The sequence below is a fragment of the Austrofundulus limnaeus genome, unplaced genomic scaffold (genome assembly GCF_001266775.1).
Source record: "Austrofundulus limnaeus strain Quisiro unplaced genomic scaffold, Austrofundulus_limnaeus-1.0 Scaffold21, whole genome shotgun sequence".
In the NCBI taxonomy this organism is placed as follows: domain Eukaryota; kingdom Metazoa; phylum Chordata; class Actinopteri; order Cyprinodontiformes; family Rivulidae; genus Austrofundulus; species Austrofundulus limnaeus.
Window position 1 is genome coordinate 2,065,810 of NW_013952423.1, and position 26,453 is coordinate 2,092,262.

Sequence of the window (26,453 nt, forward strand, 5' to 3'; positions counted from 1 at the left end):
GTGTGTGTGTGTGTGTGTGTGTGTGTGTGTATGTGTGTGTGTGTGTGTGTGGGTGGGGGGGGTGATATCTCAGTTAGCAGAGACACATCCTGCCTGAAAGTTCAGATGTTTTTGAACATGAAGTGAAAAGTTTGTTGTGGGGTTCACGCACAAAATCTTCAAAAAGTTTCAGCACCTCTAAAGTCAGTGTGACATTGTTGCTCTCTGCAGTAAATTAAAACAAAACAATCATAAAACTTAGACTGAAACTGAGCAAAAACCATTAAAATGTACCTGTCACCTTTCTGTGACCTGTTTCAACTTTAAATAACGTCTGAGTTGCAGAGCTCACGAGAAAGCTTGCTCTGCAAAAACCCAGCTGTCGTCTATAAAGAAATATTTCGTATTGTTTTGCACGTTATCTCCATCATACAATACATGTACCAAGCGTGGATTCTCCATGGAGTGGCATGTTTTGTTGCATACAGGTTGTTCCAAAGCTGCAGGAGAACCGAAGACAGAACTCATGAAGGCAACAGAGAAATAACGAGCCCTGCTGGCACCCTTAAAAAAAAGTTTGCTTCTTTTGATTCGTGATGTGATCAAACCTTACAAGTTAATTGCTCACAGGGGAATAACTCAACAATTTGACGGAGAGCAAACCCCTCGTTTAGCGCGCAATCTTAAGGAAAAAAACCTAAAACGATCAGACAGAAAAACTGCAAACAAAACAAATCAAAAATAAATCTGAAAGGCTCCGACGTGCTTTGATCTTTCTTTTTGAGGTACTTTGGGCTGAGCTGATGTTTAAGATGGCAATGCAGTGAAAGCAGAACTGTGAGTTTTTCTTTTAGCAAATAGGAAAAAAGAAGAAGAAAGAAATTAGTGGAGCATTTTCAAGCAGCACTGTTCTGCTTCTCTTGGTCCCTCTGCTGCAGCACGCTTTCTAGTGCCGCAGCAAAAAGAAGAGCTCCCTCAGACAAAACACTTCCCACAAAGGAATAAACAAAGAGCCACAATCCTCCAAACCTCTCTGCTGTGCACAATCCTCTTCCTTAGATATGTTTGGAACAAATCCACTTCTTATAGACTCGTCTAAAAGGCAGTTTAACACACGCCCATTTTAGATGTGGGCTTTAAAGCTACTAAATGATTGGTTGCCCACTCCTCCCAGGACAAAAGCAGAAGGAAAATCAAATGAGAGCTGTAAGGAGGGGACTGCTGAACAGCCGTTATGGGAGCAGGGGAGGGTATAGCAAATGACCATAACAAATCTGCTCTAGTTTGCTGGAAGACATCAATTCTGAGGAGTGTGCTTGAAATTATTCTCATTTAAATCGGCCTCACATAACAACCTTCCAGCAGCGGGAACATCCACTCAGGAGCCCACTCCTCCTCCTCCCCTGAGAAGAACAAGGGAATGAGAWGAAAGGGAGTAAAAGGTTTCTCACATGGTGGCACGAGGAGCTGGACCTCAGTGCATGGGGGAGGACGTGTGCAGGTGGGCGGGGCCTAAAGCTGCACCAAGCCTGAGAAGCTAACAAATGAACCTCTTTAATAACACTGACTACACATAAATGTAACTGCTGCTGTTAGACGTCACCTTAATGCTGCTTCGGATTTACAGTTACAATCGTTTTGAACATGAAGCTACAGACCTCCCTTTGAACTCCTTTTAAGCTTTTTAAATTTAGAAAAGTGAACCCTTTACACCATCTGTGGAGGAGAAATGTTCACATCTTTTCATATGATGTTCTAGGRCAGGGATGGCCAACTTACATGATGGAGGGGGCCACAGTGGTTTGTTGACATTACCAGAGGGCCATACAGTGCTGCACACTACTAAATTTAATAAAACTGTCATTTTAAAAATGTTTCTGTACTTATTGGTTTATTAAACCAACGTACAGTGCAGTAAGTTAATGCTTGTTGAGCAGTTTTACTCTTGTTTAATAGGAATATATGTTTGAAACAATCAAAAAATAAAGACTTATTTTAGTGAGCTGAAGTACAATGGCAGCAATGGTTCTCATTCTGGTAAAAAGTTTCTGTTGTTCATGAACTTTTCATATTTAGCTTTGTGCAACGTGTTGTAGTGGACACTTCTGTTCACATCCTTCATGGCAGACAGCACCTCTAAGCACACTAAACAACAGGTTTGCCTAGAAATTCTGTGGAACAGAAAAAAAGAACTTAAAGCAGGTTTTAGAAAAATTGCCAGGCCAAATGGAGGTCCCGCACGGGCCATGTATGGCCTGCAGGCCACCAGTTGCCCATTTCTGTTCTAGGACAAATAAATAATAATTAAAAATGGCTCTATTTTTGTTTTCTTGTTTTTATTTGTAGTGTTTAGTTACTGTTCTGCAACTTTTAGCTAACATCGAGATGTTTTTAGCTAGCATTCTGCTGGTTTTTTTAGTTTTTGGTGATTGCTCGGCTTCTTTTATTTGAGGAAAGTCAATCAGCACTCCCAGTGTGTGTAGTGTCCTAATGTATCGACATATTAAAACAGCCCTGCAGTCTGCGCATTCATGAGTTTCATTTACAGAAGCACCTCTCAGACCTGATGTGTTGCTGCAGGTTTGATTTCCTGGCAGCTGAAAGTTGTCTTTTCAGCCTCATATTTTCTTCATATAAGTCCCGTTAAAACGACTCACTGAACTCGGGGGCACGAGGTGCCGAGGCGGGCAGGTTTCTGGGCCAGAACAAAATTTGGAGTCAAATTCTCCTCTGTTTTTCAAACATGGAGGTGAAATTAATGCAGCGTCCTTCAATACGGCAGCAAATGGATCATTTCAGGCAGGATGACTTCTCGTGTGATTATGTGCCAGAACTGTATTGGCAGGCAGGGAGTGCCACACATGAGCTGAAGTACATTACTGAGAAGAGGAGAATGAACGCTGCTTGATTTCAAATGAAAATGTGAGGAGAGTAAAAAATTGATGAGGCAATCCAAGCTGATTGAGCTACTAGACGGAAAAAAAAAACAATTGATGCTTTTACAATTATTAGATTAACAGKCCTGGATGGCTGCCATGTTTAATGAATGTGCATCATGTCTTCATTCAGATTCTTCCCAAAGAGATGTTCTCTGTGGGTTTACAGCACATTCTTTTACTACTTATTTATTTAGTGGTATTCCCATTACACTCAGAAAAATACTCAGTGTTTATTTATGCTGGCATGGATAACATAAATGTAAGTGTGTTACTCAATTTTTATTATTATTTATTACCTCTACTGCTGGAAAGTAAAGGTGGCTTGTGTGTTAACAAAATATCTCGGGAACCACTGGACAGATATAAATGAAGCTCGATACATCTGAGCTGCATTATATGACAGGAAAAAGCTTTTACTTCAGTCAGTTTTGCAAAAATTGAGCCAAAGTTTATGGTGGTAGAAGCAGAGACAATTGGAATTAGCTAAATATTAATTTATTAATGTTAATAATATCGTAAGTTAGTGAAATGAGCTTAGAGGTAATACTTGAAGAACTAAGGAGCGATCCTGTTTACAATGATTTCTGACAAGAACAATAAAAAAGCAAAAGACAAAAGCCCAACAACACTACTGCTTTAAATAAAAATGTTTGTACCGCAAGATTTAAATAAATAAATAAATAAATAAATAGTCTCTTGCTTTGTTCGCCATTACAAGCAGAATAAATCTCCCAGTTGGTCCACAATACATCTTGAGACAGGGTGGGCTGAGGGACACAACAGACCCCGACTCAAACTGTGGAGGACGCATTTCTGGGTTGCCTTYGAATTTGGACAGCAGAACCGTGATTCTCATTTACAAYGATTTAGAACTGATTTTAAATTCCCCAAAATTGATTGCAAAAATAAATAAATAAATAAAAAAGCGACTCCAATCAATGGCTGCCAGCCTCCATTTTATAACTAGCCAGTTCTGGATCGTACGCTGCAGGCACAGAAAGCACCTAAACAAAGAGGAAACTGGCCTCATCTTTGTTTAAGAGATTTGGACTCATTTTGTTTTTTGACTGAATGAGTCACAGGTTGACATGAGCTTCACTGTGTGCACCGTTTGCAAACAGAACTCGACAAATGGGTTCACATTATCAGGTGTGAATGAAAAATCRATTTTGAATCAAATCGGCCTCCGAAGGATGCAGCCTCTGAGGGGCATGTTGCATCAAAGCAGCTAAACCTCCAYTAACATGACCGTAGTCTTGAACATGTAAGGCAGCAGGTGAYATGCATTCATTAAAAGCAACAATTAAAAGAAATAAATAACGGTTCTTGTTAAATCTCCACGTGATTCAAGACTTATTAAACCAAATCATCCCAGCTGTGTTTGAGCTACAGAAAGCTCAACAAGCCCACCTCCTGAGGTTCTTATAGAGGATTTACAAATAAAAGCTGTAAGGAGCGCTCCCTGATGGCAGAGAGAGCATCATTAAAATCAAAACTATGTTATGGTGCAACTCCTGGACTCCACTGGATCCTCAGAAACCGGAGCACCACTGGGCMGTACAGCTCCTCAAGCTGTGTCGAGTCATGTCCATTACCCAAGTCAGCAAATCTCTCAGCTAGCATCGCACGGAGAGAAGAAATATATATCAGGTTGAAGGGGAGCGATGTGAGAGGTAGTAATAAAACCCCAACAATTTCTTTCTGTGACATGAAAGAGGGAAGGAAAGGTGAATAGAAGCTGCCTGCAGTGGAAAACACCTTATCTTTTTCTTTTTTTTTGTCCCCTAAACCCATAACGGTTCTGAAGATTACCACATGAGCCTATATGTGGTGGAGACGAGCTGCTTTGTGCTGCCAGAAAATGATGTAATGTGGGAGAAGAGGGGCAGAAATGTGATGCTGACTGAGGGATGTGATAAGCCCTCGCAGCAGACGCTTCACCACCTGCTTATCTACCTTTACATTTAGTTCTCAAACAATTTTACACATTGTTGCGTTTGCCTCGCAGAAGGTCACCCAAACCCCTGCGAGACAAAAGTGGAACTGAGAGAACATGTGCAGCCGCTCGTTTCTTACATTAATAAAAAAAATCTTGAAGTTACGCAACACCTATTTAAGCTGCATAAAGGAGCAACTCCTCAGTTAGGCCTAATAACTGATTACAGCACATTTAGCAGCAGCGTTTGCAGCTAAACACTTCTTGATGGATTAATCAGTCTCTCCCAGACGCGTGGGGTAATTTGCTGCGCTCYTCATGCAGAACTTTTGCCAAGCACTGACAAGTTTTATAGCGCTCATTTTTTCTCCTGAAGTTAATCTTTTCACCGATCTGTCCTGAGGTTTTCTGCGTGCGCTCTGAGGTTTTCTGCTGGAAGAGGAAAAGAAGCACAGATCCAAAACGAGTCAGGACTGTTCCTGAGATAATTCTCCTGTTCTGAATTTTTGGATGGCTTGCTGTAAATACTGCAGTTTCATGCCCCAGTTGTGGATCATTTTATGATGTTTCTGTTACAGTGTGTCAGTTATAATGAAGGGTTTTAGTGATGACAAACCCTAGAAGGAGCATTTTACTGCTAGTTGACAACATTATCAAGAAAGTCTCAATTTCCTCACTGGAGTTGAAGAGACACGCAGACTTGTTGCTTGAATTTTGAACATTATTTAAACTAGAAACAGCAAAGCGGTAACGTATATGACCCCCACATGTAAGCAAAGCACCAACGCACCACAACTCAGAACTTAGCAGAATAGATTTATTGTTTTGGGTGAAAAAAAACAAAAACAAAACAAAAAAAAAAAACACTGAAGCTTCTATGTTGAATAGTTTTTAACTTATAAGCATTTTTCCATGTCCAGACACCCCCTTTTCATACGGAGCCCCCTCCTCAAATATGGGGTCTATCATAAAACCGTTGGCTGGCTCAGTGTAGGTCGGACACATCTACTTTCCTGACAAACTTTATGTTGATCGATGCAGCCGTTTTCATGCTACGATTGATAAAAAACATATTAAAAAATCACTGAAAAATAAATAAATAACTCCTTCACATGCGGGGGTCATAGTAAATGTGTGCAACAAGTTTTCTCTCACGATGGTCACAAAAGTATGGTGTCTCAAACCCTTTYGTACCATGTGTTTATCACCTGCACAGGAAGTAACGTGCACTATTTAGCTTGGAATTAACACAAAATAAGCCTCTTTTATTTAAAACCTGATCACCTAAAGGTGGCTGAAAGTCTTGCTGGTTGTAAAAAAACAAGACTTCGGTGAGACTGAAGTGGAACATGTGCAGAAATTATCACAATATGGAGTCAGGTTTGGGTAGCTCACTAGTCCCCAAATATCTAACCAGGTTAGAAATAATCTTCTCCTATAATTTGATGTTGTTCATATGTGATGGTTGTTTTAGTGTTTTCTGTTAGAATGTGAAGATGCAGAAACAATAAAATATCCAGATTAACGTGAACAGGGCTTTAACTCATCAGAGGGGCAGTTGTGGTCTGTGCTGTTTGTCACGGGCTGATGGAAACCTCCTCACCTCAGTGCTGCACCAAAAACCCAAAACTTTYCAGAATAAAACTCTGATTCACAGAACACAATCTGTTTTTTCTCCTTTCAATTTCAACTCAACAACAGCCCTGCGCTCGAATACACAAYGCTGTAGAGATATTAATCATTTTTTCCACTCAAGAACTCAGAAGGTGAATGAGACAAATGAACGGCACCAGTAAAATCTCAGATTCAAGGAGAAAGGCAACAATGCAGAATAATTGGACTGCACGTCAGACTTGTGAAGGACACGRTTCTCTGAAACAGTTCTGATACTTTTTAGTTTCCAGGTATGACTGCGGAGAAAACTTAGTGTGAACAGGCGCTAACGCTAAGCTATGTCCAATCTTCTGCTTGTTAAACTGAAATTACTTTATTAAGTCCAAAACTGACCCCAAACATTATTCAGAAATAAAAAAAACTCTAGAGAAATCAGCTTTTATTGTTTCCTAATGAAGTATATGTTCCAAACCCTTTTCTGCTTCATCATTACTTTGTGKTTTTTTTACTGCAACTGTCCTTTTTCAGCTGCTACAGCCAGCAGATGAGTTCCTGAGGACATCTGTCCAATAACAGATCCAGCTCTGAGGAGGACAGCAGGAGTTCATCTACGACAGTAAAAAGGACAAGATTTAGTGAAGCTGCTGTGTCATGACCCGGCTGTACCTTCCTCTTGTTTTTAACTTTCAATCTCCTGTTGTTTCCTGTGTGTTTTCCCTGTCCTTCTCTTTAAGTGTATGTCTAGACATGGCTTCCTGCGCTGATCTCCTAATCAATCCACTCTTATATCTACTGCAGGCTCCGCTCCACTCGATGCCGGTTTGTTGCTTTACCTCAGGCGCTTTACTAAAACTCTCCAACTTCATGTTCAGCCGAGGTAAAGCTGGGTTTGGTGAAATAATCCCTGCTAAAGGCCAACATTTGGATTTTATTTTTAACAGTTTACTTTTATTAGTGTCTGTTTTTATGCTTAGTGATATAAAAATGGTAAATGGCTTGAACTTATATAGCACCTTATCWAGCCCAGCCACAGCCAAGATGTCCTTGAGTGTCAAAAAATGCACCTCATAATAAAATGTATTATTATTATTATTAAAGTTGCTCCTGAAAATCCTTAAAGCCTTTTGATTTTTTTGTAAGGGAGTCAAGTTAAAGGTAAGAACTGGAAAAAAAGCCCCCAGAAGCACCTGGAAATATCCAGAAACGGCACCTATTTTTGCCCACCGGTGGAACAAAGACTATAGAAAGTTTCCAATTTTGAAAGTTCCCAGAATTTTACAACCCCCCCCCCCACACACACACACACACACCTGCTGTGTGTCTGAAGACCCTGCTTTCAGACAACTTATGCCAACTGATGAAAAGTTTGTCCCWCACTTGAGATGTCTATTTGATCAGTTTGTTAGCATTACGGTATGTACGCACCTAAAAGAGGTTTTCGGTAGTTTTTTTTTTAAATTCCATCAATGTAGATGTCTTTAAAAATCCCAGAAATTGTCACAAGCAAGGTTATAATGCTTTTTGATTTTTCATTATAATTTAGTTTTATTTAGTTGTGACATTTTTTCTTTTAATTAAGTCAGTTTTATTTAGTTTTTAGCGTGGATTCGCTAGTTTGATTAGTTATTATTGCATTTTAATGCTTACTTTTAGTTTACTTTTATTAGTTCGTTTTTTTTTTTGTAGTTTGAATAAATATATTTGCCAATGTATCCTCCTGCTTGAAATGTTCCTGTGAGTTCACTAAACAGCAGCTTTTTGATCATCAGTCAAAGCAGTCCATTATAGCAACACCTTAATCCTGTAACTCAATTTTGCCAAAAAAAGGACTTAGACAATTGTTTTAAGAATATGTTGTCTAGATCCTGGTGCTGCCTGGCTATGGCTTGTTATTCACAGGAACTACTGAGAAGCTAACTTGTCAAGATACTCAGTTAATTAGTCCCTTGAGAAGTATTCCACTTGTTCTATTACCTGCTTCCACGACAAGACACTTTTAATTTTCTCACAGTCAAATTCGAAGAAATCCCAAATCGGACTTTATTGCTTTCTCCCAACTTTTGTTGTCAATTTGCAGGTGAGCTCTGAGCAACAGATGATGTTACGAACCATGATGTGCCTGCCGTAAGCTGCCCACAGTGAAACTGCTCAATTTATACAACAAAAAATAATAGTTTAATCAGTCCACATGGTTCAAAATAAATCAAAAAAACTGTAAAACTAAAGATATTTTATTATTTCAGTTAGTTTTAGTTAAGATTACACAGTTTTAGTTAGTTATCGTTTTTTCATTTTATTAGTTTTTATTTATTTCAGTTAACTAAAATGTTTTTCCAATGTCAGTTTTCGTTATTTAGTTAGTTTTAGTTAACTATAATAACCCYGGTCACAAGTTGTCTGGARCRTTACAGTGCAACAGGGCCTTTAGTGAGGTTACAAAAGAGCTGAACAAAAATAATTTATCCTTCTTCATGCAGAAACAGAGTTTTCTCATGTAAGGTTTAAAAGCAGCCTTATATAAAAGCTCAGGAAAATGAATTTACAAAGACAAAACCACTTATATGAACCTGCGTGATACAAATAAAAACTTTCAGGCTGCTTGTTTGATTACTTTGAAGACAGAGCAAAAGTGAAAAAMTGAGATTCTCTCAAACTAAGAGCCTGAAGTAGGTTTTATTAATGCACTCTAAAAAATGTGGAAAAATTTTTGTGATTTTCTGACTGAAAGAAACTTTCCATAAAACTTCTGAGCATCTCTAAAATGATCAGCAGACCATTAAGTTCCTATAATCAGCGTTTGGAATTAGAACAGTGATTTTCATGGATTGATTGGATTTTATGACATGTGTGTAATTTACAAGCAAAGTCAACATCTTGACCCCATATTTCACAGCCCTCAAACTGTACCTGAATAGTTACCAGGCAGCAGGTTCAACTAAAGATAGTGAGATCCATATGAATGTCAGGAGTGGAGGCTCGGAGCATCACATCCTGCTGGTTTCACATCTCCAGAGGAAGGGACACATTTAATACATCCATGAAGTTTAAATGTGATCTTCATGGATGACTCTGATCTCAGCTTCCAACTGTGGAGGTGTTCAGTTCTGGGCTTTCTGACCAACCTGCAGCAGTTCAAACCCATGCAACACATTAACACTCTTCTCCTAAGCTTTCTGCAGTTTGTGCTTCAGAAGTTTTATTTAGGACTAGATGCCAGTGGTCTATAAAAGTCCATGTTTGAAGGAAATAAACCCACAGCGCAACAAAGCAACTAGCAAACACTTTTATGCTGTAGAAGTAGGACAATCAAATATGACAAACCAAAAGCACAAAATCAGGCTAAATAAACACAGGTCTCACATAAAGAGATCAAAGGCTATTAAACAAAGAAGCCTAAAGAATACCTATAATAAATACACTGAGTATTCAGACTGATACTGGGCGTGTCACAAGTAGGGTTGGGCATCGAGTCTCRAGTATCGACTTGGAACTGGRACTAACAGTTYSATTGTCCCGGAATCCTACAAAGTTTTTAATTTTAAATTTTCAATTCCTGCACGATTCCCGACCCAAAGAATAAGAAGTTGCTGACACCAACGAAGAAGAATCTGCAAGTAGTGTGTGCAAATGAACAGAGTTCAACAGTGGTCTAAAGTGTGGCTCAGCTTTAATAAAATAAGATTATATCATGCAAAGGAGGGAGCATGACCAMCATGATTAAACACTGCTCAGAGTTCTGCAGAATATTTCATTAATAAGAGTCTGAATCTTCTCAAACTAAGTGAAATAATCTGCCAGTGGAATAAGACAATTCYACTTGTTAMGACTTCTTGAAATAAAAACATTTTCCAAACTAACAAGAATAATAATCTAACAGTCTGCTCTTGTTTAGCCTCAAAATGAGACCAGAAACACTTTTTTGGTTGGATATGAGATTATAATATTGATATGGACAACTTGTGCAGAGTACCTCCATGAAAAGTCAATCATAATATTTACATTCAAGTTAATGACAAGAAATTAAGATTATTTCATCAAGAAAGAACTCTGTAGATACCTGGTTTAAACAGCTTTTCTGACCCTGCCTCTAAGAAGAATCAGGAATCGTTGGGAACCAGAGTCAAAACAAGGAACTGGAATCATTCAGATGATGCCCAAACACAACTCTAACTGAAGTAAACATTGCAATAACTTTGCAAAATGAAAGAAAAACTAAAGCTGACAAACTATAGAGATCACATACAGATCATACTATCTTTATATTTCTGCAAAAAGCTGCCGTGTGCAGAAACACCGCCTCCCTCAGATCCTCGGATTCAAGGTTAGAAAAGAGCTGAGTTACTTCAGTGAATGTCAGGCCCCTGAGAAAACATGCAAAAATATGTGCACATGGTCGGCACAAAGCGCTGACTCAGCTACTTTTTATAAGCTTTAAGAACTCACCGGAGCTCAAAACAGCTCATTTKATTAAAAATAGATATTTTCCCCTCATTTTTTCAAAACGCTTTAAAGAATTTKAGAGATTTACAGAGATTAAAGTTCAAACTTTATGACCTCGCATWTCAGAAGGATAGAATGGAGTGGTGATAGTGCAGCTCAGTGGAATCTTATCGGAAGGTGTGCAGAACTTTCCCCGGGCCTGCTCCTCRGAGGGCCGATAAGCAATGATTCTCTGCATCCCTTGATGCATCCTGACACGACGCCCGGCGGCGCAGGCTTCACCGCTCGAGTCACACGACCTGAACGTGTCACGATCCACAGCAGGAGACACCTCCCATCAATGCCGCGGAACCACGAGCCGGCTCCGAAATGACACACGGGATGAGGAGCGCAGGACGACCGCGGAGCTGGCAGGAAGCAGGGCCTAAGGTCAGGAAGCTGCTGCGTCCCCACTAGCAAGCCCCTCGCAACCATCTAGCTGCCGGGGATTAAGCCAATAACGCTGAATGTGGGTCAGTTTCCCTGGAATCCACGGCGCTTTTATTCGACAGCTGCTTGTTGTGCCAAGGGCTCCTGAGGACGGAACTGTTTCCAGAAAACATGCACAGATGAGGATAATAAAACCCACTCCGTACCCGACAGCTGCAATGCACATTCATTTACTGCAAAACTGTCAATAAGTCCACAAAAACAGAAAGCGGCAGCTAATTATTGGAAGTAACAACAATGACCAAGCTGCTGCTGGAGATCCCATCTACATTTTCACACAAACCTTTTTGTTTCCTGAATCTAAAGTCTCTCTGTGAATAAACTGTGGAACAAAAAAAAAAAAATAAAACCTCTTGCAGCCCATTAGCCACAAGCCTTTGGCAAAACAAAATGGAAATAATTATAATATCATTGGCAACAGTAATAGCTGGTTGGAATATAAAAAAACACCCCTGAGTGCCTCACAGATGGCAAACCCAACAAATCCAGGGATAAAAGCTAATGTTGAGCCACATGCTATGATAGCGCACGTGCTTTACACAGTAAGTTTCTAATGATCTGTCAGATTGTAAAACAGCAGAAGGTGCAGTTTTGTCTCATTAAAACGGCACAACACCATCTACCTGCACTGGGAGTAAATGAGCTCCCCAGAAATTTACACACAGGAAATAAAAGAAAAAYTGTTCCCGGGAAGTTTCTCATAAATAAATAATTCTTCTTTTTTATGGTTTCACATTATGCTATTTGGGAGGAAAAAACACTTAAAACTTCAGTCATTTTGATCAAATAGCTACAAGAATCTGAAACAAACTGAAGAACTAAAGATGATTAAATAAAACTCATCCTTTAGGCAGAATTCTACTTTGTACAGCAGGAGAGTCAAACTCATTTTCACTGAGGAACACATGAGCGTTATGGTGATTCTTATCAAAGGGCCACCATAGTAATAAAGTTTAGTTTATAAGTTTAGTAATAAACTTTTACTAAACAGTGTTTTAACATGTTCGCTTATAAACATAAAGTACTAAGTAGGGCTGACTAAATGTGAGATGAATAATACAGAAACACTTAAAAAGTTAAAGAGAGTTTTACTCACTGATGAGTTGAGGTGAGTATCTTGAATTCTGAACTCTCCCACTTTCCAACAGGGAATTCCCATCATAATCAACATGCATTGTGGGAGATGTAGTTTATGGTCACCGCAGGCTTTAAAGCTGAGCTATCCAACTAAATCACTCAGTTACTTAAAGCCAGCAGCTCAGGTGCAGGACAGGTATTATTATCGTTCATCTTTCAATTTTTTTTATTTTGTTGCATTTAATTTTAAAAATTAAAAAAATATATTGTCGGGCCAGATGGGAGTCACCCGCAGGCCAAATGTGGCCCTCGGGCCTTGAGTTTAATGCTTGTTTTATAGTCTGATCTGAGTATATTTTTTACTTAAATTTGATCTTGTTTTAAACAATTTAGGTGTAACTCTGATAAATAAAATGTAATTACGTTTTGTAAAATTCAATCAAAAGAACTGAATGATTCTGTGATAAATCAATGTAATGTGTGGAAAACTGTTAAATAAATTTTATTTACTGCCAGAAAGTTACTGTTTTAGGTGTTAGATTTRCATACAGACAACAATACTTATTGATTTTGCAAACATATTTCCATTTAATCCAATCAAAGGTGATATTTTAGGGCTGCAGCCAACAAACCTCAAGTTTCTCTTTTTTCATCGATTGGCTGTTTTTGTTTGTAAGCATCACAATATTTAAAAACTATTAAGCAGAATTATTAAACATGATAAAAAAGAGAAATAATCCAGCAGACTTTCAAACTACTATCCAGTTTTTATCTTTTTTTTAAACTTCTCTTCTTCGATTTCTTCAGACCAAATGAAAACAAAAAGAACTAATAGCACCGACTGTTTTCTCGTAAAGCACAATAATGTAGTTTCTCTCTTGCAACGGCTCAATATTCCTCTGATAGTGAGCAAAAACACATCTCAGATGATTAAAGACATGATCTTATACTCTGCACCAGCCCCGCTCRATACATACTAGATAATATCACAGCTTCGTACCATATATCACAGCATCGCCATGGTAACTGAGGCCGACATGCGACTTCTCCCCTCCCTGCGTGACGCTGTGTTCCGACACACGACATGCATTTCTGACAGCAAAAAAAGCCAGTTTCTGCAAGAGGTCGTGCACGTTCTGGCCTTTTTCATCCTGCACGACAACACGAGCAAACACAAGTCAGAGATGTTCAAAGCCTGATAACTTATAATTGAGGCGAGGGGGCGGGGCAACGGAGAGTGAGMGGAGGAAGAAGAGGCCCTCTGATTCATCTTTAAAGACACTTATTGCATCTTTAATCATCTTCCTGAATGTGYAGGGACAGCTCGGCCTGGGGAAAGTCAGCGCCCCCGTGGAGGCTCCATCTTTCTTCTCGCTGCTCCTGCTCCATCAGCCTCAGCCTCCTGCTCTCCTGCTCCATCAGCCCTGGTGTTTTTGGCTGCGAGCTGCTTCCTGCCTGAGAGCTGCAGCGGCATTCAGCCGCTTACATGGTGAGCTAAATGTTTCAGGAGGCAGGGGATCTGACGGAGTCTTCGTGTTTTACAAGTTCTGCTGGAACTCTGTGGCAGTGGATCCTGACCGACGTGTTCCCASAGTAAAAATTTCTCTTTGATTTAACGAAGCTGGTTTGTAATCTAGATATCAGACGAAGGAGCTGCAGACTGGAGAACTTCTTGACAGAACCTTAGAACATTCCAGCTGACACAAGATAATGCATTCCACAAAGAACAAATGTTCCTCTGATGCTCGGGATTGCTGAGGGTTGGAGCTTTGATGATTTGAGTCTTACAACACAAAGGGCTGCGAGAATATCTTTAAATTCTGTGTACACACCTAAACCACCTCCAAAGCACTGAATAATACATGGTAGATGGAAGCTACCCCCGGGGCCGTGCTGATTTTACGAAAACATGCTGGCATCACTAAGTTCATCTCACACCTTCAAAGGCTTTTAAAGRATCATATCAACTAATGAGAAAGGGGCGTTTTGAAAACTATTTGATCCCTTAAATAAAAGAGACAGGTTAAAGAGGATTCTGTAAGTTGAATCAAAATTCATTTASTGAAGGCTGGAACCAGTGGCATTTCAGAAATTTGTGAACAAAACATTTTATCGTGGAAAACACGAGCACTGAATGAAACAAAGWACCTTATTTGGTAATAAAACTTCTTAACCTTTAAATTAAACTAAAATATCAGAATATCTGGTCTTTCTATTGAGTCAAAACAGATCTTAGGGCCCATATTTATTAAACCTTGGGGTCTCGGACCAATCAGACAATGAAGCATGTGTGAAGGGCGTTGTCTGTTGTTGTTGTCTCTACTTGAAAATAGACAATTTTAGACTTAACTCGTCATAACTCAGGAGAGAAAAATGCTAGCTACACGATACTTGAACGCCATACATTTGGAAAGATATGTCACAATTCGGCTTAGTCATCAAAGCTCTAACCTACCTGGAAAAAGAGGCCATTTAATGTTATTTACAGACAATCAGTACAACGTGACATTTATGAATATTAGTGGGTTAATCGTGAAGTGATCTTAGGATTTTCTCAGTGGATTAATTTCCAAAGTTGATATAGATTTTATATACATCAGGGGTGCCCAAACTTTTCCCAGAGAATGAAAACCTATTTGATGGGCAAATGTAATTTAATAATGAATGAAATGCAAACATTTTAAGCAAAGTCCTTTTATTTTTTATTATTATAGCAGCCAGTGCAGTGGCCCATGTTTTTTTCCTTTTGTTTTAGCTCTTGCACTTGCAAGAGCCGTACTAAGTGATGATGAGGTAGAGGATAGTGAGAACAAGGAAGCTTAACTCGAGCTGCTCCTGAAACAGGCCACTCACTTTAACATTTGTATATAATGCAATTTATTAAACATTTTTCACAATTTCTATTGTAAAGGTTGCAGAAAACTTAAACCAGATAATTTTTCTTCTGTCTACGTCTACCTCTGCTACAGTAAATTCACACAAATCAAAAAAATGTATACATTAAGTTCTGATTACGGTATTTTCGAGAACACAAGAAATCAGATAAAGCTAGAAAGTTGTCAGATCTGCTGTTTTGACTTTTAAAAGAAAAATCCAGCTGCATCTCTACCCCTTGTTTAAAGCTGATCGTGTTCGGATCGTTACCTGTAAAATGTTCCAGCATATGAAAGTCATGATAAATCCAGTCTGCAGCGGCTTTGAGCTGAGATTTTATGAGTAACTGGGTCTCAGTTAAGACTCTGCAAATCTCCACATTAAAGTCTGTAAAATATTACAACAATGGTTTTTACAGAGCGTTTCATCATCAGCTCCAAGTTCATAATGAGGTCCTGCTGGTTTTCCCCTCTTCTTTAAGGCTTTTATTTCTATAAGCAGAGAAAAACTTGCTTTCCTCAAGCTTTGTCAAGTGCAAACATTTTTTATTGCCTAACCTTAAATACTGTCGACGAGCAGGAGCAGAGAGCTGAGCTGATGCTCCCGTTCCTCAGCAACGTCTCCACAGTCAGCAGCTCCATCTGAGACTTTTAACACTGAGAAATATCCTTCATGACCCTTACAACCAGGATGAACTGAAACTAAGTGAGGTTAGAAAGCTGAGAGCTGAACAACTTTACTGAAATGTGCTTAAAAAGCTGAAAAYGAGTTGTTAAAGAAGCACAAAACTAGGTGCTAATGCTAGATAAAAGCAAAACACAAAATTCAAACAGTAGCTAAAGGCTAATAGCTAAAACCAGCAAAAGGGTAGCAAAATAAGAGCAGCAAATTTCASAGAACTGAATAGATCTCAACGTAATATAACCCAATAAACTAAAAAAATTCTAAAACCAAAAGTCACAGCATCTACTTCATAAGCAAACTGAAAGTTTGGATGTGCAGATTCTTAAAATACAAGTACAAAATACTCAGAAAACAGGATCGACGGAATAAAAGAGCAAGACATTTGGCTGAATTAGTGTGAGACACTACGAGAAACTCTGCCAAGAAACAGCAGAAACTGTATAAATTGATAACCACTAATGGACACCTATTAGTGAGAGCCTTTTATGGACACTCACATTATGAGCTTTAATGTGTTTTCCACATATACTTAGGTAGAAAATCTAATTTAAATTATTTGCAGAACCTTTATTTATTATGTGCCATGTATTAATGTGCATTTTAACTAAATGCTAACTCACAGGAGCTGGCTTCTTGTCATCAGTGGCTGTAAAAGTAATCATTTGTAATAAGACAGTAGAGAAACACARAGCAAAATGCTATAAAAACCTGGAGAAACTGTAATTACTCTCTATTGTTTCAGTTTATAGAATAATTTAATCATTAATGATTTTATTATTATATGAATAAAACTGATGTAAAAAAAGATAAAAAGGCTTTTATGGCAAAAACATAGTTTTTTATTATAATAGTCAATTTTTACTGCTAGTATTTAGCATTAAGTGTTTAGGAAAATAAATATTAATGYTTTAGGATTAAATTTATTTTCTGCAGCATTAAAAGTCAGCTGTGTTTGTAGTTTCTGCCCACAATGCCCGACCATCACTTGACCTTTAAACACAAACTACTCTGAGCAGCAAACTATTCATACAAGAGAAAAAAAAGAATAAATCTTTGGTCATAAGCCAACATTTCCACTGGAGAATCTTTGAGTGCTGCTTCACTTTAACACCATCTTTCCCTCTTTATCTTACCTGACTTTAATTACTGCAGGCGCGTTGCTTGGCTCAGCGAAGGGGAAATTAATGAGAGGGATGAAAAACGTGATTACATGCTCATCTTTTCATAATGAACAGAAACGGCAATGCAGCTCGTAGGCTAAAGGCCTCCAATAGAAAATATGACATGGACTGTATAACAGTTGCTGCACATACATGCTGCCATAAAATGCTGCATTTATTCCTGAGAAAAAAACTCAAACTGCACCCAGAAAGGCCCCAGACCAGCAGGCAATCCTGAGAGGTGACAGCAGTAACCACTGCACCACCGTGCTCAGGGCCGGCCCTAAACAATGTGGGGTCCTAGGCAGGATTTCAGGTGGCCCCCCTCACTGCCAGTTTACACACATCCACATACCAAATTAAATTAGTTTTGTTTTTGATATTTATTAATCTTAAAATAGTTCACAATATAATTCCTTATAAATTGCTAACATCTGCTGACATCATGAACGCTTGTTCATGTTAATAAGCAGCTGTGGAGTGAAGCAGTTCTAGGGGAAATGTTTTGACGTACATCAACTCAAAACTCTGCATTTTCCAGTTGTGTTTCTTGGGATTATTAAAACAACATAAAATCAGTATTTTATGAAGGTAGAACATTAAAAACATTTACCCTGAACTTTATCTGAAGGCCTTGTCACATTATAAGATTTTAGACAACTTAGGTCAACTTACAACATTATTTAAAGTAGGCATGATTCTTTTAAATCCTTCCTTTTCACATTTAAATCCTTCAGTTAGTGGAACTACAMGACTTTGGTTTGATTACCTCCTTTACCCAGCCCATTTTTACCCATTTTCTGATGTGTGTTTCAAAGCAGCTGGTTTTGTTACTGTTCCTTTAAGGTGCTTCAAGCCCCGCCCCCTCCGGCTTCCGGTCCACTCTGGTTTGAGAGTGGGGGTTATGTTTATTAGGGATGCAGAAAAGTTTTATTTACAAATGAATTAAAAGATGTCAATAACAGAAGACTTCAACCAGCCTCACATGTTGGAGCCGGAGTCTGACCCAGAACCAGAGTCTGACCCAGAACCAGAGTTGGGCCCAGAACCAGAGTCTGGCCCAGAACCAGAGGGGAATTTTGGAGAACGAGGCTTTCGGTTGATTTTTTTATTCCATCTTCAACATACAGTAGACATCTTTAATATTTTCATAAGTTGTCTAAAATGTTAAAGTGTTTTTTTTCTATTCACACACTGAGAACTAGTTGGTAGTTTTGACTGCATCATGTGATAAATTTATTTTGAAATATCCTCTGTACCATATAACACCTCATGTAGTAACAAAGCAGAACAAGTTACCTTCATAAACTTGAGTAACCAGTGGTACAGTCTAAATCAACTATAATCTGATTAAAAAATCATAAAATATATATTTTTCTCATTTGTGGTGCCACATAAATGGACACCTGATAGGTTTTTGTTGTGCATCAAAACATTTCACTTTAGAAACAAAACAAAATGTATTTTAAGGATGGAAGAGATGTGACAAAAGGAGGCGGAGCATCAGTTGACATTTCAAAAGGAGACTTACTTGAGTGTGAACTGCTCCACAGTGGAGTTGGGCATCAGGTAGAGGAGGATCTTCAGTGTTTCTCCAGGTTTCAGGGGCTTCTCTGGCAGTCTGAGGAACATGTTTTTGTCCAGCTGTTTGTCCACCAGCAGCTGCTCCTGGCTGGCCTGGTACAGGCTGATACTCCCGATGCGCAGCAGAGGGTGCTGCGACAGAGGCTCCCCTCTGGACGGGCCGCCCCCTCTCTGACCCTCGCTGCACTCCCCGTCCACGTTGGGATCGTGCAGCGTATAGTAGAGCTCCGCCTGGAGGGTCTCGCCGGTCAGCCCATCCAGCAACCCATCGCCGGAGCCTTTCCTCCGACCCAGAGGCGCCACGTTGGTGTTGAACCAAGATGGTGGCAGCTCCAGCTGGGCCAGGCACTGCGCCAGGTTGCCTCTCAGGCGGCAGGACGTCTTGATTTCCCGGACGTCGCGGAAAGCGTGCAGGCGGACGCACGGCAGGTTGTCCTGAGCCTTGAAGTCGTCCCAGTCGCGTCCGGCGATGTAGAAGAACACCTGGACGGTGGGGTTGTTGGAGAAGACCCTCGCCTGGACAATAAAAGCCCGCACCTTCCAGCCAACCGTGAGATGGCCCGCAATATCCAGGGGGCTGGCTGGCTGGAGCAGCTCCTTGGACAAAGCCTGGTCCTGGGCAAAAGGCCCAAAGCTTATGTTGATGGCAGGGAGGTCTTTTGTCTGAAAAACCACAAAACTCTCTGAGCGCTGCAGCGGATGTCCAGTGGAGCCGCCGCTGGCCTTACTGCCGCCGCCAAACGTCTGTCCCGTGATCTGGGCCTCCCGCAAGAAGAAGGCCAGCTGTGCATTGGACATTTTGAAGTTGGCAGGCAGATACACACTGGGTGGCGGGGGGCTGGCTGTCATCGCTGAGGAGCTGAAGAGGGAGTCCGAGCTGGTTGGAGAGATTTTACCTGCAAGAGCTGCAAAAAAAGAGAGAGAGCAGAGAAACAGAGGGTTAACCTCAAAAACAGAGCTTCAGTTTGAGTCTTTCACAAATCTGAAAGTAGGGCTCGCAAGATTAACCCCTCAGAGAGCCAATAAAAGTGTGACACAGATCTGATTCATTCTGACGGTATTGTAATTACTTCATTCTTGTTTCTATGGCATGTTTGTGTTGTTGAGTAATTAACGCGTCACACAACAGTGCTTTCAATTAAAGCTTTCATTTCAAAACAAAAGTCTTTAAAAACTTGGAACCCTTTAGCCTCATGATGAACATTAGAGACACAAAAAAACTAAACTTTCAACTTTTTTATGATTTTTTCAAATGTGGCTTTTTTTGGATACACTACCTGTTGAAAAAACAAACAAAACAAACTTTTAGCAGAAGAAACGGCACAAACACGAAGCGTAAACAGAATGAACAGGACATACTTAGCAGAATTACCCAGAGTTGAGCACAAACACACAGTTTCCAGTCCCCATAGTCCAAATCAGAGATTAAAAGTCCCATATTCCAAGTGGTTTTATCATTGATGTCTCATCCTTTAAATCTTGTTTATTTCAAGTCAAATGTGCTTTTAAATCCTCACAAGTAAATGTTGTTTAACTCCAAAGAAATCGTTCCCGTTAAAAGAAAAAAAGAATGAATGAATCCTGAAGCCAAACGGCCAAAAGCTCCCGCAGCTCTCCGCTCGGCCGTGCTCTCGCTGCTACGCTGCTAAGCTTCTTGAACTTGTGCTTTTCCTGACGCTGGGAGGAAAGTCCTGGTTTAAGAGCGGCTCAGCCACACACAGCGGCTCTTTCAGTCCCACAATGTGCATGGCTCCGGGACAGAGTCTGGATAGACAGCCTGAGCCCTCCTCCCCCCCACCAAGTTGGTGGGTTGTACAAGAACCAGAGACAAAGCCTCTGACGCCGCCCTATCTCGCCACACCTAGTCTCAAGTCTATAATCACTGCTTTTGCTCCGGGTGGGAGTCAAGACACGCAGCCCTCTGAGGACTCAACTTACACACACACACAAACGCAGGGAGGCGAGAGTAGCAACACTCCTCTGCTCGATTCATCCCGTCCCTCTGAACATGTTCAGGCAGACTCATGTCTGAGAGGAAGGAAAGACATGGAGGTGGGGGCTGGATGGATTGCTCGAATGCCTTGAGGCAAAGAGAGAGGGAGACGTGGGGAAAAGAGGGATTAGATAAAGGTATTGATGAATTAGCTTAACTATCCTCCTCCATTCCCTCTCTCCTCCTTCGTTGGCGTGCTTCATTGAGAAGGGGTTACCAGCTGGGGGAGGGGGATCTGGAATCTGCTTCACTCACATGTGCCTGGAATTCCCACAATAAAAGAGAGGAATCTGTGTGTGTGTGTGTGTGTGTGTGTGTGTGTGTGTGTGTGTGTGTGTGTGTGTGTGTGTGTGAATGGCAAACAGTGGGAGGAACAAAAGATGACGCGACTGCCTGAGAAAGCTCCGGCTCAGAAATGAGCGACCAGGAGGAGCTCTGATGATGAGACTCTCCTTTTTATTTGCCTCACAGAAATGTGTGTGTGTGTGTGTGTGTGTGTGTGTGTGTGTGTGTGTGTGTGTGTGTGTTTTTCTGCACTTGTCTTTATTAGAAATCCACAAACCTCTCCTCCACACCAGCTCCCGTTCAGCTCGGGGGCTCCACACACCGAGCCACCGTGCAAACCCCCCTTCAACACTGCTGCATATTTACAAAGCACACAACAAACTTAAAATAAAAAAAAAACTTGAGACACTCCAGTTTTAATCCTCGCCTCAGGAAAGGATAGAATATCTGCCTCGCTTATAAAGATACACACTCGCTCTGCCTGCCAACTCCCAACAATCAAAGCTACGGATTTTTACCTCGTTGCTGGTAAAGGTCATCAACAAAATTCGCTCGAGGGCAAAAATCTTCCAGGACCAACCTCTGAGTATTCAAACTTTTGACAAATATAACCAGCGTGTTTCCTTTATTTCACGTTCTGCTGTTTTAATTACTCTATCATGCTCTTTTATTGTTTTAAGATGTTTTATTTGTCAATTAGGAAACAAGATTTCCATTCATTTGTCCRTTTTCTGTCACTGCTTGTATTACCATTCATGCAGCAAATGACCTAAAACTATTATTTCATCTATTCTAATTCACAGTTTTATACTTTAAAACTCTAAGAAATGAAATAATAGATTTATTTATCTTAGTTTTGCTAATTGGGTCCACTAAACCTGGTTGTTTAGATGTAAAAAGTTATAATTATGTAATGGATTCAAAAGATGTGTAAGCCTCACAAGCACACAAAGCAAAAAGAATCAAAGTTTGCTAAAACAGTTGTCCATGGATGTGCACGTACAGAAAGCACAGCCCTGTTCAGTGAAGTTGGATYATAGCTCTTATTTTTGCTTTAATACAACAAAATCGGTTTATTTTGCCAAAAGGATTGAGTTTGAGAAAATAACAGTCCTTGAAATGATTGTTTCTTTTCCTGTTTTTAATCTTATTCAAATGTTTAGATTTTATTCATCTTTTTATTTTTTCCTCTGAGTCTTAAATTTGAACATTTYATTCTTTCACATCTGCACGCTGAAGACAAATAAAATATTTTTGGATAGATTTTACCAGCAGCCTTGTGCACTGAAGTTTAAAAAAACATCTCAGTGATCTGATAGTTTTCAAATAATGCACAGCATCACGYCTCAGCACCAAACTACCACTGCACCAAATTTTAGCTCAATATTCCGGAAAAAAAATACCAAGTGGATGAAATCTGTTTTTTGCTGGTGAACATTTTGAAATGTGTTGATGCCAAATGCTTCACTGCAAAAATTAACCATCTAAAAATACATTGAGAAATGCTGGATTATAATCTAAAACATCATGAATTATGAGAATACATGCACATACGCAAAGCACCAATGCACCAGAACAGATTTGTTGTTTTGGGTGTGGGTCTAATTAGATAACCCTTCATCAGAGCTAAACTACAAAAAAACAAAAATAAAATAAAATCTGAAGCTGTTGAATAGTTTTTGAGTTATAAGCATTTTTGTATGTCCAGACACCCCCTTTTTCAGATGGAGCCCCCTCCTCAAATATGGGGTCTATCGTAAAACCGTTGGCTGCTGCAGTGTAGGTCGGACACATCTACAGTCCTGACAAACTTCATAATAATAAGACAAGTGCACCTGGTAAGAATTTTTGAACATTTTCAGCTCTTGGTTGGTGTCAAAACAAGATCAGAAATATTTTTCGGCAGATAAAAGACTGTGAAACTTAGTTAGGTTGGCAGTTTTTGCAGTGTAATCAGATGTATATTCAAAGATTCGTTTTTGGAACGAGCAATTTGTTATTAAAAAAGTGTTACTGCAGAATTAAACAAAAACATTTGGAGGTTTTGCACAGCAAACATGTAAACTGAAGCAGAAAGAGGAAAACGATTCTCAGCCCATTCCTGCACAGTTTCCATGACTTCATTGTCCTCTTCCAGCTGCAGAAAGCTTCATTGGCTGACATTTATTGTGCCAAAAGCTCACTGTTTGCAGCCTCTGGCAAAGGGCTGAGGACTGACACAGACACTCTCATGTGAAGCCTGAAGGTCACCTGACTTCTTCCCACGAGCCTCCTAACCCTTTTACCATCGCAATGACAATACATGCATCGAATGTAATAAAGCAAAACAAATCCTAACCTCCTTCCCCCTCCACCCGGGGGGCTTTATGGCTCCATTTGAGGAGGTGATTACAGCCGATGGTGCATCAGGGTGTGCTTGTCTCATTTCACACTAACAACATGACTGGAGCGGTGGGCTTGAAAAGGAGCATGGACACAGATGGGCCTCCGTTGTGAAACCCTATCACCTTCTTCTTCCAGTTGGTGTCCTTTTAGACCTCAGGCCAAATTGAATTGAATCCACTTCCTGTTGCGCTCCCATTACGGAAACATCTGCTCTGTCTGCGTGCACGTGTGGCCAGGGAATACCAGTGGCTTCCTCCAGTCAAAGAGCACTTTCTTTTTTTTAAAATCAGATTATTTTGTCTTGTGTCGATTAATTAAAATGGAGAACCACCTTTTAGCTGACGTGACACTATTTTACAGACACCAATAAGATTACATAAGACAGATGAGGGAAATGAGAGCAGGATGGCTGACAGACCCTTCTCATGCCAACTTTAATGTTGTAGAGTTGACCAAACTGCAATTAGTCAATTTTATAAAATATTCTTCCGGAAATCTTTTTATCACCAAACAAATCAAAGTTTCTTTATTTTGACTGTTTAACTGTTTTGTTTATTTTTTCAAGATTTTTGGTCAAACGTAGCACAATCACRTCTGAGCCAATCAACGTGAAAGTTGGCAGGAATGTAGATGTGTCTGACCTACACTGAGCCAGCAAAYGGTTTTACAATAAACCCCATATTTGAGGAGGGGGCTCCATCTGAAAAGGTGTCTGGACTTACAGAAATGCTTAAATGCTTTTTGTTGTTTAGCTCTGATGGAGGGCTATTCATCAAGCCCTCCAATGACCCCCCGCTCCCAAAAATAAAAAATAAATGAGTAAAAATTTGTTCTGATGATATCTGAGGTGGGGGGTCATATATGCTACCACTACCTAGTTTGAGCACAAATCATAAAAAAAGGAAAGAAAAAGCAAATTCCCTCAATGCCAAATGTTTGAAAAGAAACTTTTAACTAATGTATTATTTTTTTAATTGTTTCACTCCCATTAAGTACCTAATGAATGCCTAATAATAACCAACTGATTGGTTTATTTAAGCATGATTAATTTTGTGTTTTTTTCCTTCAGAATTCAAAACAGGCCAGAACATCTTAGAACTATAAAGAAAATCTGAGGTCTTTAAAGCAAAACATGTAAACTAAAAAAAGCTTTCACCATCCCATATATTCCAGGGACAATATGTATTAAAGCATTGCAGCTGGATGTACTTTGAAGTCAAATAATCTTTTAAAGCATAACCACTCTCTCTTCACTTGTGCTGCATACTTAAACACTGAAAGATCTCCAAGTATCTTTTGTGGCACTGTTTCATCTCTTGTAAAGAACTGRGCTGAATGGAGTGAAAAAGCCTTGTTCCACAGTGAAATAAAACACTTAACTGTATCTCTTGCTGTCCATACAAAGCTGTCAAACATAAAAGCCTCTGCCAACTCAAAGGAGTGGAGAGAAAGCATCTTATGAGGAGGGCAGGAACTTGATCTGGAGAAAGAGAAGTGCATAAATGTCTCTTCAAGTGAAAGGTCAGAAAACACGTTGGGGGAGTTTAAAGTGAGGGGCTTTTCCTTCCAGCACCACTAATGTGTGAAGGTTTTCCCCCTGTCGGTTTTTATTTAACCCCGGTTCCTTCACTTCTTCTATTCTAACACACTAATATCATTCTAAATGCTCAACTTTAAAACCATGAGCACCAAAAAGAAAAAAAWTGTATAGGTCYTCTGGACGGGTTCTTCTTTAATGAAACGTTTCRTCTCTCCTCCAAGAGACTTCTTCAGTCTGAGAGTTTCAGGCTAAATTCAGGCTTTTAAGCCCTGCCTCCATGTGACAGATACTCACATCACATGGCTATCATTGACACCTAATTAACACTTATGAGCACCAAACTCACACATTTACTCCTCTGTTGTCTATTTAAATGTGACAAATCAGACTCAACACTTTCTCAATTTTTCTCCTGTTCTTAGTTTAAGTTTTGTTTGTCAAACTAACTACTTCTATAGACTTCACAGTGTTTTAGATTTTGGAAATGTACACATTTTTGAGCACATTTAACAGATTAGTGAGTAAAAATATTTTCTCCATGGAAAAACACTGGATCTCTTCAGTTCCTTCAAAATAATGGTTCTCATAGAAATCTACTTCAGAAAAAATGGTTTTTGTGATACTTTTGGCTTTAAGCCAACTTACTGACCCTTAGCTTTTGATTATTGTTTTGCTAATTTAGCTTTTAGTTAGTATTTTATTTCTTTTAGTTATTTTTTGCTGCTTTTAAGTCTTTTTTTAGCTAGTCTTTTGCAACTTTAATATTTTAGACAGTGGTTTGTTTCTTTTTACCTACTGTTTGAATACTTTTAGCTTTTATTTAGTTTATTTGTTGGTTCTTTTAGCTTTTATTTATTGTTTTGCTAATTTAGCTATTAACCAGCCTTTTGTTTTTTAAGCCAGTTTTTATTTCATATAGCTAACCTTTTGTTCCTTTTAGATTTTTTTTGCCTCTTGTAACTTGCGTTTTATGCTTTAAGATTTTAGTTCACATTTTTGATTTTAGATAGTGCCCTACCCCTTTTAGCTTTTAGCTAATATTCTGCTTCCTTCAGCTTTAATAGCTCCCTTTTCAGTTTCTTCTGCAACATCTAGCAAAATCTTTCATTGCTCTGTTTCACACCAAGTTTCCCCCCCCACAAAAAAAAAAACTAATTTAAATTCAAACCCATTTTCTTCATTAAATACCATTTTGGCTCTGATGTTTGCATCATCACTTGGTTAGCTTTAACTGCAACCTAAAATTCACACCAAACAAGCTACAAGTCTGAACATGGAGACGATGTTAGTGCTTCAGATGCTCATTAGGAAATTCTATTTCTGCCTCTTTGTACAGCATCTACATTAATCTCATCAGGCTGCTGTAAGAAAATTTCAAAGAAATTTTGTTTCTTTGTTGTGGCGGGGCTTGCCCTTGGTCCCTCCTGGCGTTGTTGGTGGCTGGGTGTGCGCTCTCGGCTAGATCACTCTTGCT

At 39.5% G+C, this 26,453-nt stretch overlaps 1 protein-coding gene across 2 annotated transcripts in view; it reads right to left on the reverse strand.

Annotated features, from left to right (window-relative positions):
- tmem132e (transmembrane protein 132E) overlaps positions 1 to 26,453 on the reverse strand; it is a 383,604-nt gene that overhangs the window by 112,582 nt on the left and 244,569 nt on the right. Inside the window, exons 1-2 of one of the 2 annotated variants that reach the window (XM_014004040.1) lie at positions 20,136 to 21,236; positions 18,724 to 19,681 (exon numbers count right to left, since the gene is read on the reverse strand). In XM_014004040.1, the coding sequence (XP_013859494.1) occupies positions 18,724 to 19,681; positions 20,136 to 20,214 (1,037 nt within the window). In that variant the 5' untranslated portion in view covers positions 20,215 to 21,236. Of the gene's footprint in view, positions 1 to 18,723; positions 19,682 to 20,135; positions 21,237 to 26,453 lie in introns of those variants that run through there. The other variant, XM_014004041.1, reaches the window with a different exon arrangement.